Below are 16,805 nucleotides of genomic sequence, written 5' to 3'. Positions count from 1 at the left end.
TCTCGTCGCTATTTTGCTTCCACAAGGAGTAAGGCTTTACCAAAGTAGGCTACTCTGTGCTTTCTTCGTTATACTCCGGTAGATAATCATAGAGGATAAGGGGGATAAAAACAGTGATGCATGTATGGCGGCCGCCGGCCGTCCAGAACACCAGCCGTTCTATGATCCTCCAGAAGCTACAGATTACCAGTCCACCCCTGGCAGCTAATGAGTTAAATGAGTGTCCTAGTAATGGTAATTATATTAGTTATCGTATTTTTCGGATTCTAAGTCGCACCTGAGTATAAGTCGCACCAGCCATAAAATGCCCAACGAAGAGGAAAAAAACATATATAAGTTGCACCAGAGTATAAGTCGCATTTTTGAGGGAAATTTACAAGATAAAATCCAACACATAGAACAGACATGTCATCTTGAAAGGCAATTTAAAATAAAAATACAATTGAGAACAACATGCTGAATAAGTGTACAGTATGATAATGTTACATGCTGCATGAACTAGTGGTGTCAACAATAATCGATGCGGCGATGCATCCCGATGCGGGGCATGGACGATTCGATTCAATGCGGGCAATAAGCCGAATAGATTCAGTGCATTTTAAAATGTATAAGTACGTTCAAAAATCTTCCCTGCGCAATTCCGGTGATGCAACGGATTTGGTTTCCCCATTTGTAATATTATTCTCATGTTTACCTGAAGAGTAGAGCCTAGTTCGGGCCTAAAAAATCCAGCCCGACCCGACCAGCCCGCGTGTATTAAAGCCCGACCTGGTCTGAGCAATTAACTCAACTTGCAGCTCCGAGCGGAAAAAAACGAAATTTTATTTTTTATTTGTATGCCCGAGCCCGAAAAAAGCCAGAAATTTTACGTTTTATGTGTAGGCCCGAGTCCGACCCCCCCCCCCCCAAAAAATGTACGTTTTATTTATAGGCCCGAGCCCGTTTTATTTGTGGGAACTCAGGCGGAGGAGGAAATGCCGGATGCGATGCATGGTTGCGTTTTGTGTGATCACATTTGTGACTATGCCTATGTGCATAATGATAACAAATTAAAGCCTGTCTTTTGTAACAAAATCTCCCAGTTAAACAAGATTATAAGATGCATATTCAATAAACATTTATATCTTTTATATTTGTGTGTCCGTTCTATAAGGTGGATAGTTCATGCGCCATTTCCTAGGCAAAACGCAATAGATATTTATTTTAATTTCTTTGAGTTGGCAGAAAAAAACGCAAGTTTTCTTAATGTTTAAATAGTCTACATATTTTTATGATCATTATAAATGCATTTACACAACGAAATAACGCTGGAAAGGTTTGTTAAATATATTTCTGTCTGGGATATTTTGCACACTGTACTTGCCTCTCTGACAGGGAGAGGAACAGCAGCATATTCAAAAATAAACTAAAATACTTTATTTTAATTACTCGCATCAGAACACACAAAAGAACAACCTGCCTTAAGGAGCACTGAAACAAAATAAATAATGACGTTTTAAGGAACACCACGAACTCCACGATGTCCTGCTTAGCACGAAGAGGTGCAGCCCTCGAAACAAATGATAATAACAATGTTTGATTAATATATTTTAGGCCAGTAGTTTTTAAAATGCCTGCTCAGCATCAATGTGCCAGTCTTTCTGCTCTCGTACGAGAGCAAAGCGCCACATTTGTTGCATTCGGCAAGGCCGACAGTTTTTTGAAGCATCTTCCACTATCAATTGAAATCCTTTCCACACACCACTCGTGGATTCTTGCCTTTTCAATCCCACCGTCTTTAGTTTGCTTTTCACCTCTTGCGACTCTATATCGAAATTCAAAAAGGAAATACCAGGATGCAGCGTTGCAGACTCGCGGAGAGTGGCAAGAGCAGGTGGGGAAAATTAAAAGGAGGGCGGGGCAACGGCGTTCATGTGCGCAAACAATGCACTGGCTCATGTTTGTGATTACAAAAGCGCCTTCTCTGTTTTATCCAATTTATTTATTTTATAACAAGTATTCCTTAGTTTAACATCCATACATCGTTTTAGTATTCAAACATATATTTATTAAAAAAAAGTTAGCGAGAGAGAAGTCTGGCCCGACCCGACCCGAACGTAAATGATTGACATTTTGGTTCAGTTCGGGTCCGGGCTCAAGATCTAGGCTCTACTGTAGAGGGAGCTACTTTGCATTCAAACATCAATCCATTCCCTGGATTGATATTGCGATAAAGATGCTGCTGCACTACAATATTTTCTTTGTTGTTTTTTTAATATTTACTTGAATATTTTTATTGATGGGTCGTTGTGACTAAAATACAGTGACTGTTATTAAAGGTGGAAAAGCGCTATATAAGTGTAACACCATTTACCATTTACTGATTTTGCACAGGAGTTCTTTGCACTGTGTGAAAGGCTGCTACTGTGTGTAAAAAAAAAAGAGAAAGCCCTGGTCTCATTCAAAGCACAAAATTAAATGCTGTGATCTTTAAAAAATTTAAAAATATATATATATATAGCTGAAAGTATACTATTTTCATTATTCATTTTCATTTACTATTTTCATTTGACTTCAACCAGGAGTGACACAAGAGCCAATAAAAATTTGTTTAATGTCTCACCGCTTGTTTTGCCTCATGATTCACGAAAAATATGCTTTGCTTTAGAATTTTAATGCATCCCAGGCTTTAATGCATCGCGATGCATTGCCGAATCGATCCGAATCGAATCGTGACCCTCTGAATCGAATCGAACCGAATCGTGTCCCTCTGAATCAAATCAGATCGAATCGAATCGAATCGAATCGTGGCCCTCCGAATCGTAATCGAACCGAATCGTGAGGGCAGTGCCGATGCACACCTCTAGCATGGACAACGAAATGCGAACGTGGCCGGTATGTTAACGTAACATAGCTAGTAATGGTTATTCAGATTACTATAGCATAAAGAACATGCTAACAAGTTTACCAAACCATCAGTGTCACTCCAAAACACCAAAATAACATGTGAAATGATATAATAATGTGTTAATAATTTCACACATAAGTTGCTCTGAGCAGAGGTTGCGCTAGACTTTTTCGTTGTCTGTCATTTTGACTGACAGTGTCATAAAAATCCGGTCATAATCTATTTTTACCCGTCACTTACATTTTTAAAATGATAATAATGACATATTCAATAGTATTTAGTTTTCATTCATTTTTAATTAATAATCTGTCCGAACAAGCTTAACAAGAGGCAGACAGACAGCGGAGTGCACCAGTTAGTGACGGGCAGACGTGCCGTTAGCAAAGCGACGAGGGCAGGACGAGGGACTTGCGCGCGGAAGTAAACATACGAGGAGAACGGAGTTTATTCAACATGGCTAGCGCGAGACAGACTGTTGTCAATATCTCGTGTCGATGTGTTTTAGCTCATTTAAAACTGAATTTACCGCGGATTGGAACATATTCTTGGCTCTCCCGCCATCCGTGTTGTTGTAGAGACGACTTTCGGCGCGCAAGAGTGACGTTGCTCGTGAAGAACACGTCACGCAAATAAACAAATCTGATTTGTCAATTGATTTTGTACCTACTCAAGAGGCTGTGTCCCAGACTTTTCTCTCAGTGTTCGAAAAATACAGGGAAAACAGTCTGACCGTGCCAGCCAAACACTCAGTTGCCTTGACATTTTTCTGAGTAAGGCCAACGACGTCATGCATCAAGAGAGACAATAGCTAATTAATATGCTCACTCGCCACCCTGTGGTCTGGGGTGTGAATTGCAACCTGTCAAAATGACGAATGGACTTCAGTTTTTTCCGTCACCGTTTTAAAAAACCGGTCAACGACGGAAAATATTCGGTTAACGCGACCCCTGCTCCTGAGTATAAGTCGCACCCCCAGCCAAGCCATGAAAAAAACTGAGACTTATAGTCCGAAAAATACGGTAAGTTTTTTAAGGTACCAAAAATAGTCACTTGCCTTGTAAATGGTTGAGCCTTTGCTCCTCCTTACCTTTCCTAGAGCTCCCTGTGTCACCTTTGACCCCTGCTGTTTCCCGACTCAACTTTTATTGCCGTCAATGGCACTAAAACATAAATCTGACTTCTATTGCAGGACCATCATCTACCTGTCAATTGTCTACGTGCTGGGTCATGTGATCAAGTCGGTGGGCGCCATTCCTACGGTTGGAAGCAACACCGTGCACATGTACTGACATCAAACGACCAATTGGATCAGTCAGGCTGATTGCTATTGTTTGACTGTCCGGTTATGGGTGGGTGTGTTCCAGCGGCCTGTCCATGACGGGTCTGATTTTGATCGCCTTCGGAACGGGTGGAATCAAGCCGTGCGTGGCCGCCTTTGGGGGCGACCAGTTCCAGGAACGGCATGTGAGTGGACAAATTGGACAGACAGTGATTGATGTTTTGATGTTCGGCTAATTAGAATTTCTCAAGGGGAGTTTCAATTGCAAAAAAGCTAACTAAAAGGACGCGTCAAGGTTATTTTTGGAAAATCTATAATAATAAATTGAACAAAAAAAAGCTAACAATAAAAATTACAGTACAGTAATAAAACATTGAACCAAACACTACAATTTAATATAAATACTTGTAAATAAACGATTCAAAAGGATTGAAACTAAATTAGGTAGGCTGATTGAACACTCTAAATTGTCCGTAGGTATGAGTGTGTGCGTGAATGGTTGTGTGTCTCCTTGTGCCCTGCGATTGGCTGGCAACCAGTTCAGGGTGTCCCCTTCCTACTGCCCGTTGTTAGCTGGGATAGGCTCCAGCACCTCCGCGACCCTCGTGAGGAATAAGCGGCATGGAAAATGAATGAATGAATGAATAATTTACAGTAATAAAGGATATTAAATGCAATTTATGTTCCAATTTGTGTCAAAAAATATATTTTTTATGTAAGTCAAACATTTGATCAAAAAGCTAATCAAAAATCGAATAGCAAATCGAAGTAAAATAAAAAATATAATTAATTTGAATTAAACATTAACAACATTGACACTATGACACTAGATTGCAGCAATTAACGATACATTAATGTAATGATTAGAATATGACAAAAATATTACAATGAAATTAAAATTGGGTAAACATTCAATAAGTAATTAGAAAACATTTAAAATTAAATTTTATGTTAAGATTTAGCTTTTTTTAAAATTGTAATTTCATCTAATTAAAAAAAAAAAAAGTGCTTATGATACCTTAAAATATTTTTTAATGTTCCAATTACATTTTTTCATTCTGCTTTTGAGGCGAACGAGAGGATGAAATTCTTCTCCATCTTCTACATGGCCATCAACGGCGGCAGCCTCCTGTCCACTATCATCACACCCATCCTAAGAGGTTCCCCTTTTTTCGGTTCCCTCTAATCACGGCCCCTACGAGAGTTAATAACCACTCACCTAATTTCCACCCCGCAGAGGACGTGCAGTGTTTTGGTGGCGACTGCTACGCTTTGGCCTTCGGCGTACCTGCTGCTCTCATGACGTTGGCGTTAGGTGAGCAGTTCCCATTTCCATCAAAATATGATTTTACTCGGGGTGAAAGTGGCTAGGATTTCTTGTCGGAACTCCCTGACAAAATGGTCGCCACGAAGCCAATATCTTTGGGGGGGTTTAAACCTCCTAAAATAAGTACAAATGATTTACATTATGCTCAGTGAAATGGAATATACTGTATTGTGATGATAACACAAACATTTACTTTTGATATTATAAGGAAATAAGTAGCCTAACATAGGTAAATTAGCAAAAATAAGTCCAAAGTGCACACAAACTATACTGCCAAATGTATCACAATTGAGACGAGCATTTCTGGACCTCATTGCAGTAAAAAAAATAGTTTAAAACCTTATTGTGTTCAATCTCCCTTTAGTTAGACATATTTGTTTTACCATGAGAACTGCATGTAATGCCTAATGTATCATTTATGATATAAATTAGAAATTATAAATTAGAGAGCACATATATGGCAGGAAACACTCAGGTATTTATTTGATTTATTTCGCCAAATTTCAAAATTGTCCTATATGTATAAATGATACATCATTGGAAAGCTTAAAATCTCAATTGGGGGAAGAAAAATTTTGAACTGTAGGGCATTTTTTTTTAAAAAAAGAATTTTTTTGAAAAACCCTAAACCCTAACTCGAGGTGAGAGCATGAGAGCAGATCGGGTCCGATCACGTCATTTTCAAAGTATCGGAATCGGCAAAAAAAATATCGGCCATGCCTTTTTTAAATATATATTAGGGCTATCAAACGATTAAAATTTTTAATCGAGTTAGTTACAGCTTAAAAATTAATTAATCGTAATTAATCGCAATTAATCGCAATTCAAACCATCTCTAAAATATGCCATATTTTATGTAAATTATTGTTGGAATGGAAAGATAAGACACATGACGGATATATACATACAACATACTGTACATCAGTACTGTATTTGTTTATTGTAACAATAAATCCACAAATGGCATTATTAACATTCTTTCTGTTAAAGTGATCCACGGATAGAAAGACTTGTAGTTCTTAAACGATAAATGTTATAGTTACAAGTTATAGTATTTTATATTAAAACCCCTCTTCATGTTTTCGTTTTAATAATATTTGTAAAATTTTCAATCAAAAGTAGAGTTAATATAATAATAAGAAGAATAAAACTAACAATAATAAAAATAGAGTGAAAAGTTTTACGTGTATTTTGCATAGCTAAATTGATATGGAATGCCAGTTTATTTAGCATTGTTGTTTAACTGTGTGTCAGAATAGGGCCTCATTACTATAGACTGAAGTGCTTTATTTTTTGGAGAACATTTTTTTTTTTTTTTTTTTGGAGAGATAGTAATATTATTATTATATTATTATATTAAAGGATACTTATGTTTGTTGTGAAGGAGAAGCTTATGGCAATAAACGGCGCGCCTGTGTCCACTCGCCTTTACTGTATAACATATACAGTGGGGAGAACAAGTATTTGATACACTGCCAAAACCCATTGGCAGTGTATCAAATACTTGTTCTCCCCACTGTATCTGTACATATCTTACCCAAAATAAAACAAGAGACACATAATTGCCACTAAAAGAAAGAAAACTTACCGAAATATGTGTGGAGCACAAATAGCAATTTGCATTGCATTGTGAATACAGCATAAACGTCTCACAACTACTAATTCTCCCACGTTTAGAAGACATAACATGAGTATGGAACGGCGCTGCCCCCAAGCGGCCGGTAGCATTCTCTTCACTCATAATGTCCATAAACGGCGTCATTGTAATGTTTGAGGCAATATGCCAGCGGGTGCGTTAATTGCGTCAAATATTTTAGCGTGATTAATTTTAAAAATTAATTAACGTCCGTTAACGCGATAATTTTGACAGCCCTAATATATATTTTTTTTAATTAAATTGTTTTCTAATTGTATTTCATGTTACAGACATAATATGTTACACTCATCCAGAGTCTTTAATTTAGGTTTAAGGTAGGGTTATCAAAAATATCCCGATAACGGCGGCAATTATTTTATTAAAAAATGTGTCACGTTAAAATATTTAACACTATTAATATATGCGCTGCACGACCCTCTCACTCACTGTCGCGCTCAATCTGTAATGATGCCGTTTTACCTACATAGAGAGATAAATGGCAGGGCAACATGAGTAGAGTGAATTTTGGCAGCCTTTGGAGCCTTTCTTCAATTGGCTAAAACCTTGCAATCCCTCTCTCTATTATTAGAAATATCATGGGAAGCAAGGTGAGAATTGATCTTTGTCTTAACACCTTAAGTTATTTCCCAAAGCAGAGAAGATATATCCATTGGTAGCACGACGCACAGTCATGGTTTTACTTCCCATCATGGTTCCACTTCCCATCATGCATTGGGGCATGGCTGCAGTATCATTTACTGAAAGCTCAACAAATACACTAGATGGCAATATTTAGTCACAATATACAGTCACAAGTCTTTCTATCCGTGGATCCCTCTCACAGAAAGAATGTTAATAATGTAAATTCCATCTTGAGGATTTATTGTCATAATAAACAAATACACCTCGTGAGGAATAAGCGGCATGGAAAATGAATGAATGAATGAATGTACTGTATGTTGAATGTATATATTCGTCCGAGTTTATTCATTTTTTTCTCAGTGCATTGCCAAAATGTACATGATCGGGAAAAATTACCGGGAATGATTGGAATTGAATCGGGAGAAGAAAAAAAAGCAATCGGATCGGGAAATATCGAGATCGGCAGATACTCAAACTAAAACGATCGGGATTGGATCGGGAGCAAAAAAACATGATCGGAACAACCCTAATTTTAACGAGATATTATCTCATACTTACCTTGTTTTGATCCACAAACTCTGTGTAGCATGTCTCACCGAGTGTCAAGACACAGCTGTGAATGGCCACAGACGTTTTGGGGATTGTATGGGTGAAACACGGTAATATAACAACGGTTGCTCGAGATTTTCTTTTTCAAGTATTGACACTTTTAAACGTTTTTTCCCCCCAATTTTTCTTTGTTTGGATCGATTATTTATCATCTAAAATATTGGGGGAAATGCTACAATAACAAAAGAAATACAAATTAGCGATAGTTATGAGGTAAATATCCATGACCTATTTACAGACACATGATGTTCTGAACCTCCACATCAGAAAAAATAAAATAAAATAAAAAACTCTTTCCGTTCTCTTAAAGAGCTGATCGATTGACACATCGGACACATCCTGGGAGAACTCCATGCTGTCCGTGGAATAAATAAATAATAAATATCATTGGAAATGGATGAAGCTACACAAGCACTTCATTATGCTTGTTGTTAACACTTTTATATGTAAATCTGACTGTTAGTAGATAGTTTTCCTCTTGGAGATGCCTGTGTGGCAGCCAGGCAGGTTGTTTTTAGCATGGGGTTTTGACAGTTGCCGTCATATTTTCAGGATATAAAGCACCGTTCCGGCATCGAACTTCTTGCCGAAACGGCGTATCGGCCCACTTTCACCCCTGATCTTACTCCCACTGCACAAGAAAATTAAAAACAACTTTAAAAATAAATTAATTTTGCGTAGCTACATTTCTGTGTGCTGGTTTTTCACTGAGCGGCTGATCCTCAGCGGTTTCGACAGCGCTGCCTTTCTTTGCACGGCTCGCCGCTTGCAGTCTAAACAAAAGACCACAAAGAAAGCACTTGCTTCAAAACATGCGGGTGCGTGCTTGGCGATAGACGTTCAGTGCGTTTGGACCGGGAGGGTTGGCAGCCACCCCCGTCCAAATGGAGTGAATGTCTATCGCTGTCAATGGAAGCAAATATGTTAAACAATTCTCACAAAAACTGTGATACAATAAAACACTTCTGGCATGCACTCGGAGTAGATCATTACCATCAACGTCCTCATTGTTATCATAAAATTGTAATTACCATCCTGGTGGCATTACAGCCAAACTACTAAAATAACATTAAAACACAAGGACACGCAACAGCTTAAATGATCTACTCTACATGAAGTTATGATTCCTTCATGTAGTGTCGTGATTATGGTAAATACCACGTCGAAAATTGCAAGTGAACGCCCCTTCAAGTCGTATTTCCACTGGAGAACTGGGATTTTATTATGACACCCGAGTTTCCGAGATGGGACACCCTTTTCCTTGCGAAAGAAAAATAGACAGACTTTGTTTGTCTTTCTGATATGCACAAGTGAATACAGAACAGAGAGTTGTTTTATTTGACCTGCATAATGTGGAGAATAAAATAAACTATGATAAAAATATGAATAAAATATTAAAATGTGAATAAAGAATCTGGGAATTGGAGTACCGGTAATCTACATCAATGGAATAGGTATATGTAAAACGAGCAAGCCAGGAGGAGGTAATATTTCAATATACAAAATAGGTAAATAATGGAAACTGTCTGAATGCTACGCAGAAATGCAGAGAAAAAGACTTGTACAATGTGCAATGTGAGGGATTTGCTGTTTAACAGTCTAATGGGCACAGGGACAAAACTATAAATGAACCTTGTGGTCCTGCACTGCATGTTGCAGTACCTCTTACCAGAAGCTGTGAATGGTAATTTTTTTTTTTTAAACAAAGATTTATCGTCTATTTGCGCGTTTTTTGCTGCCAGTGTGGTGTACACATTCATAAAACTTTATTTTTTAACTACTGTAATTTTCGTACTACTTTTTTCCTTCATTTTGAATCCTGCGGCTTATAGTCCAGTGTGGCTTATTTGTTGATTTTTTTGGGTTAATAGGTAACACTTTACATAGGCGGAGTTTGACTTTTGGGGCAGGGTGGGCACAACATGTTAATGACCCCGAAACTCAGTGTCAGCAAGAAAGTTAAACTTTATAGAATATTTATAATAATAAATTGACATTGAGTGTTTTTTTTTGTTTCCCATCATTCTTGAGGGGAATTCTAAATTAGGCTGCTTAGGCAATACTTTTTGCCAAGATCATCATCCATTGAATATGGTACGCCGGCTGGTGTCGTGCCAATGTAGTTACCCCAGTCAAAAATTGTATCCCCTGGGCGGAGCTATATGGAGGTAGATTTGTGTCTCTATTTTTCAATCAAAAAAAGTTGCTTCAATCAAAATATATATTTTCAATCAAAAAAGTCACTTCAATCAAAAAAAAAAGTGTTTGAATGCAAAAATAAATTTAAAACTCAAAAAATGCATGTGAAAGCTATTTTTCTTTGATTTTTTTGGGGGGGGTGTTGATTGAAGTAATGTTGATTTGTGTTTGGGCCACATTTTGGCTAGGTCATTTTTGTCTTTGTTATTCAATCAAAAAATAGATAAATTGCTTCAAAAAAAAAAAAATTCAAAAATAAAAATCAATCAAAAAAAAGAACAATTGCAATCATGGAAAAAGTTTTTGAATGCGAAAAAATATTTGAGATTGAAAATTTTGCATTTGAACACTTAATTTTTCATTGAAAAAGTTTTCTTTGATTGAAGCAATCCTTTTTTTGTTTGGGCCATATTATGGGTAGGACGTTTGTGTCGCTTCAATCCAAAAAAAAAAAAAAAAAAATATATATATATATATATATATATATATATATATATATATACAGTGCCTTGCAAAAGTATTCGGCCCCCTTGAACCTTGCAACCTTTCGCCACATTTCAGGCTTCAAACATAAAGATATAAAATTTTAATTTTTTGTCAAGAATCAACAACAAGTGGGACACACTCGTGAAGTGGAACAACATTTATTGGATAATTTAAACTTTTTTAACAAATAAAAAACTGAAAAGTGGGGCGTGCAATATTATTCGGCCCCCCTTGCGTTAATACTTTGTAGCGCCACCTTTTGCTCCAATTACAGCTGCAAGTCGCTTGGGGTATGTTTCTATCAGTTTTGCACATCGAGAGACTGACATTCTTGCCCATTCTTCCTTGCAAAACAGCTCGAGCTCAGTGAGGTTGGATGGAGAGTGTTCGTGAACAGCAGTCTTCAGCTCTTTCCACAGATTCTCGATTGGATTCAGGTCTGGACTTTGACTTGGCCATTCTAACACCTGGATACGTTTATTTTTGAACCATTCCATTGTAGATTTGGCTTTATGTTTTGGATCATTGTCCTGTTTGAAGATAAATCTCCGTCCCAGTCTCAGGTCTTGTGCAGATCCCAACAGGTTTTCTTCCAGAATGTTCCTGTATTTGGCTGCATCCATCTTCCCGTCAATTTTAACCATCTTCCCTGTCCCTGCTGAAGAAAAGCAGGCCCAAACCATGATGCTGCCACCACCATATTTGACAGTGGGGATGGTGTGTTCAGGGTGATGAGCTGTGTTGCTTTTACGCCAAACATATCGTTTTGCATTGTGGCCAAAAAGTTCAATTTTGGTTTCATCTGACCAGAGCACCTTCTTCCACATGTTTGGTGTGTCTCCCAGGTGGCTTGAGGCAACCTTTAAACGAGACTTTTTATGGATATCTTTGAGAAATGGCTTTCTTCTTGCCAGTCTTCCATAAAGGCCAGATTTGTGCAGTGTACGACTGATTGTTGTCCTATGGACAGACTCTCCCACCTCAGCTGTAGATCTCTGCAGTTCATCCAGAGTGATCATGGGCCTCTTGGCTGCATCTCTGATCAGTTTTCTCCTTGTTTGAGAAGAAAGTTTGGAAGGACAGCCGGGTCTTGGTAGATTTGCAGTGGTCTGAAGCTCCTTCCATTTCAATATGATGGCTTGCACAGTGCTCCTTGAGATGTTTAAAGCTTGGGAAATCTTTTTGTATCCAAATCCGGCTTTAAACTTCTCCACAACAGTATCTCGGACCTGCCTGGTGTGTTCCTTGGTTTTCATAATGCTCTCTGCACTCTAAACAGAACCCTGAGACTATCACAGAGCAGGTACATTTATACGGAGACTTGATTACACACCGGTGGATTCTATTTATCATCATCGGTCATTTAGGACAACATTGGATCATTCAGAGATCCTCACTGAATTTCTGGAGTGAGTTTGCTGCACTGAAAGTAAAGGGGCCGAATAATATTGCACGCCCCACTTTTCAGTTTTTTATTTGTTAAAAAAGTTTAAATTATCCAATAAATGTTGTTCCACTTCACGATTGTGTCCCACTTGTTGTTGATTCTTGACAAAAAAATTAAATGTCATATCTTTATGTTTGAAGCCTGAAATGTGGCGAAAGGTTGCAAGATTCAAGGGGGCCGAATACTTTTGCAAGGCACTGTATATATATGTATATATATATATATATATATATATATATATATATATATATATATTCAATCAAAGAAAAAAATCATTTGAAAAATAAAATTGCCCTCCACTAATTTTTTTTTTTTGAAAACTATATGCAAAGCAAATGACCATTTACGTTGCTAATCGCATGAGCTGTTGGAAAAATAATTTTGACCCATTATAATTTTTTTTTTGTTCATTTCACCTATTTTTGTTGCAGTTTTATTGCTTTACAACTTTTATATATATAGGAAAGTGAATTACATGCAATGACACTTTTCACCCACCAGGGGGGCCTGGCCCCCCTTAAAATCCGTTTATGACACTTTAGTAGAATTTGTTTTTCTTCTAAAGACAGTGCCATGTCATAATTATGATTGCCTAATGACAGTCTTATGGCGCCACTGTCAAATAACGTGTTACCAAATACCATAACTAGCAATTAATGAAACAATTGGAACAGTAACTGAAAAAATAATTAGCACAGAACATAAATTTTGATTGTTATTTACATCTGTAGCGCTGCAATGCATGCTAGAAGGCATGTTGTACAACAAGTGTTGACAGCAGGTGGCAGCAGGGTTTGACTGTGTCCCCCAGGCCAATTGGTTCAAAGCTTCATGGTGGTTCATTTGGTTTTATGACAGTCGTATGATGCCGCTGTCACATAAAGTGTTACCAGCGGTTAATATCTTTTGATGTAAATATCACATAATACAGTGAGGACAGCTTAAGCTTATAGTCCAGTGCTGCTTACCTATGAACAAATGTCGTTTTCGTGTCAAATTTGTCTGGTGGCGGCTTATAGTCAGGTGCGCCTTATAGTGCGAAAATTACGGAAAGTGTTTTCGATCATTTATTAATTATTACTACATCGTGAAAGGGACACAGGGTAGCACTTGGTTGGCTGTCTGAGTGGAACACTCACATAAACGTACTTGTTTACAGTGCAATGATTGTATACTGACATACAACAAATGAAGACGTCATGTCTGTCATGTTTTTTTTTTTTACTACGACAACAAAAACACATGAACAGGGCGCATTCGTAATGACCAACTAGCAAGTGTGAAGGATCATCTTTCCCAGAGCATGTGAAGACAGCATTAAAGGCATTATATTACCTGTAGTAATACTGGCCATTATATGCAGAGGATAAAGAATATATCCCTGTGTGTATTTGTTGTATTATCTAGCCATATCTGTTTCTCTTATGTATGTTTGTGTTGTTGTGGCACAGCTGTATTTGTAGCAGGCAGTGGCCTGTACCGGCGAAATCCTCCAGAGGGCAACATCTTGGTGGAGGTCTGCAACTGCATCGGCGTAAGTCAACCGAATCAGTCTTTGTCGGTTTTTTTGGTCTTTGTTGACAAGGCGATTGATTTTTGTGTGCAGTGTTGTTTTTGGCAGCCCTTTTAATTTTCCTCTTAGTCTTTTGGACGATAATACTTAGTGGTCTTAGTCATATTTTACTCATCTCAAAATGTGTTTGTCTTCGTCTATTTTTTGTTGTCTAAAACTCAAGACTAGTTTTGTCTAGTTTTAGTCGGTGTTTACAAAAAAAAATTTCGTCTGCATGATTAAAAAATTTTACTCCCAAAATAGATTAAATAAAAAAAATAAGTGTTTCCAACTAATATGGATGAACATTGACAGACAAGCACATATTGTAGCGTCTAAAAGGACAACGCCAACATAGTGATAATACACACTCAGCAGGAAAACGGTGCATTATTTTCAATTAATTATTCCCACCTGGACGCTACAAACTGTATGTAAAAAGTTGTCCGAGAGTTTAAGATGACGCTAGCCGTTAGCATTAGCCTAATGCTAACGCGAACGCTATGCTAATGCTACGAGTTACATTTAGTGTACGATGATCACTCAGCACAGACCTTTAAAGACTAAAGCAACATTGCATATTCTCTCTGGCCAAGATAAGAAAACAAATCCTACCGGGTGTGAAAGCCTTGAGACTGGAGGACACTGCACCAGTGAGTGGTGGTGGGGGGGTGCAGCACGTCACAAGAGTGACACAAGCAGACACTACTACGATGCAGGCTAACTACACTAAAATGTCACACATTGTGAACCTGTGACAGAAACCATTGCGCATTTTCGTTTTATTCTCATCTCGTCAGACAAAAACTGGCATTAGTTTTAGTCTCCAAAAACGCGTTTTTAGCTCATTATCGTCTCATCGTCGTCATGAAAAAATTGTTTGTTGACGAAATATTTTCATTATCGTCATTGTTGATGTAAACAACACTGTTTTTGTGCGTGTGTTTTTGTACGTGTGCAGTTTGCCGTTAAGAACAGGTGGAGGAGGTCCAAGTACGAGTCCAGCAGGAGACACTGGCTAGACTGGGCCGAGGACAAGTATCCGGTATGACCTCTTCTGACTAATCAATTGCTTGAAAGCCGCAAATACCCACGCCAAAATTGGGAATGTTGGAAAATAAATCACTTTAAAAAGTTCAAAGTATCTCTTCTGTACATGTAAAAAAATAAAAAGATTGTATTTGGATTCATGTATTTCTTTAAAAGAAATAAAATACATACTACAAAATTGCTGCCACACCAGAAAAAGTTTAACATATTGTTACGTGATCAATTTCACATTATAGTTCTATATGAAATATTTACTATTTTAATGTAATGAATTCGACCAAATTTAATATCATGACTATTTCACTTTTTATAACATAAGATTTCATTGTTTATTTATTTTGATGCGTTTCATACATTAACATGATAAATTTGACATTTTAACTTAAGAATTTCATGTTTTACTGTTAAAGTTTAACAGAAAATCAAAACAAATCAGAAGATGGTAAATGGAGAGTACTTACTGTATCTACATTGTTACAATGCCCAAAGCGCTTTACATTAGCACACATTTACCCACCAATGGTGCTGCCCATTGGGGGAAAATTAGGGTTCAGTTCCTTGTCCAAGGACACTTCAACAGTGGTCAGTCATAGCCGGGAATCGAACCGCTGACCCTTCAGTCCCAGGATAACTTAAGCCAACTACACCACGGCTGCCCCAACTGCACCATTGTTACATAACTACCCACTTTATAAACCACAAAAAGGATGCGCAAGCAAGCCCATCACGTTAATACTTTAAATGTATCCATTTCAGGTTTAAACGTGAAATTTATCTTTACAGTCGGATTTTTAAAATTTTTTTAAAGTGTATTTCAGCATTCCCATAATCATGTTCTTAGGTGAGGACATTCGACTAAAAGCATGCATGCCCTGAACAATACATACATTTTACCATTTCCAGAGAAATTACAATGCGAGTCAAGACTACTGTTTGAGCGGATGCACAAAATATACATTTTGTTTTAATTGTGTCAACAGAAACATCTGATCACAGAAATCAAAATGGTTCTGCGGGTCCTGGTGCTCTACATTCCATTGCCGATGTTCTGGGCTCTCTTCGATCAGCAGGTCCCGGAACCTAACATGGCCTGAGTGAAGCTAACATTGCTAACAGTGCATTGTTGTATTCCAGGGTTCTCGCTGGACATTGCAGGCCACAAGAATGGACATGGCTTTTGTAAGTTGGGGTTTCTTCTGGTCATATTTCATGTAATCATTGTCTGTTGTAACTTTTTTACGACTAGAATGGCTCATCCGCATGTCAATGTCTCGCTCGATGAACTTCCTGATAGATTTTTCAGGTTAAATTTTAATGGTTTATTGGTTGTCTTTGCGTTCCATTACAGGGGGAAGCCTTTTCCATCAAACCTGATCAAATGCAGGTATGTATTCATTCACGCTTCTGTGGAAGAAAGTGGTACTACAATGAGTTGCTGCATTGTTTCATACAATGTTCTTAGAAACAAACATTAACGTTAGAAATCTTCAACAAAAATGTTCAACCTTTGCTGAGAGTGGTTTCAATTTAACTGATAGAGGCTGAATTTTTAAAGAAATCTGTGAGTCACGTCTTAAAAAATCCTTCCTAAAGTAATAGAGTAAAACCAAAATGGCAGATATCTTGTGTCTTCTAAGACATGGTTTCTGAGACTTTTTTGTAGGTCTACTCTTCATAAACATGTCCACCAA

The 16,805-nt window shown here is 37.6% G+C and overlaps 1 protein-coding gene across 2 annotated transcripts in view; it reads left to right on the top strand.

Moving 5' to 3' along the window:
• slc15a2 (solute carrier family 15 member 2) overlaps positions 1–16,805 on the top strand; it is a 48,858-nt gene that overhangs the window by 20,731 nt on the left and 11,322 nt on the right. For both annotated transcript variants that reach the window (XM_057851752.1, XM_057851753.1), the window contains 9 exons: positions 4,077–4,169; positions 4,252–4,351; positions 5,236–5,326; positions 5,404–5,481; positions 13,964–14,046; positions 15,026–15,109; positions 16,095–16,184; positions 16,249–16,293; positions 16,463–16,498. In XM_057851752.1, the coding sequence (XP_057707735.1) occupies positions 4,077–4,169; positions 4,252–4,351; positions 5,236–5,326; positions 5,404–5,481; positions 13,964–14,046; positions 15,026–15,109; positions 16,095–16,184; positions 16,249–16,293; positions 16,463–16,498 (700 nt within the window). The remainder of the gene's footprint in view (positions 1–4,076; positions 4,170–4,251; positions 4,352–5,235; positions 5,327–5,403; positions 5,482–13,963; positions 14,047–15,025; positions 15,110–16,094; positions 16,185–16,248; positions 16,294–16,462; positions 16,499–16,805) is intronic.

This window comes from Corythoichthys intestinalis, chromosome 12 (genome assembly GCF_030265065.1).
Source record: "Corythoichthys intestinalis isolate RoL2023-P3 chromosome 12, ASM3026506v1, whole genome shotgun sequence".
Classification (NCBI taxonomy): Eukaryota; Metazoa; Chordata; class Actinopteri; order Syngnathiformes; family Syngnathidae; genus Corythoichthys; species Corythoichthys intestinalis.
Note: the sequence above shows the minus strand (reverse complement) of the source record. Positions and strands in the feature narration are given on the sequence as shown.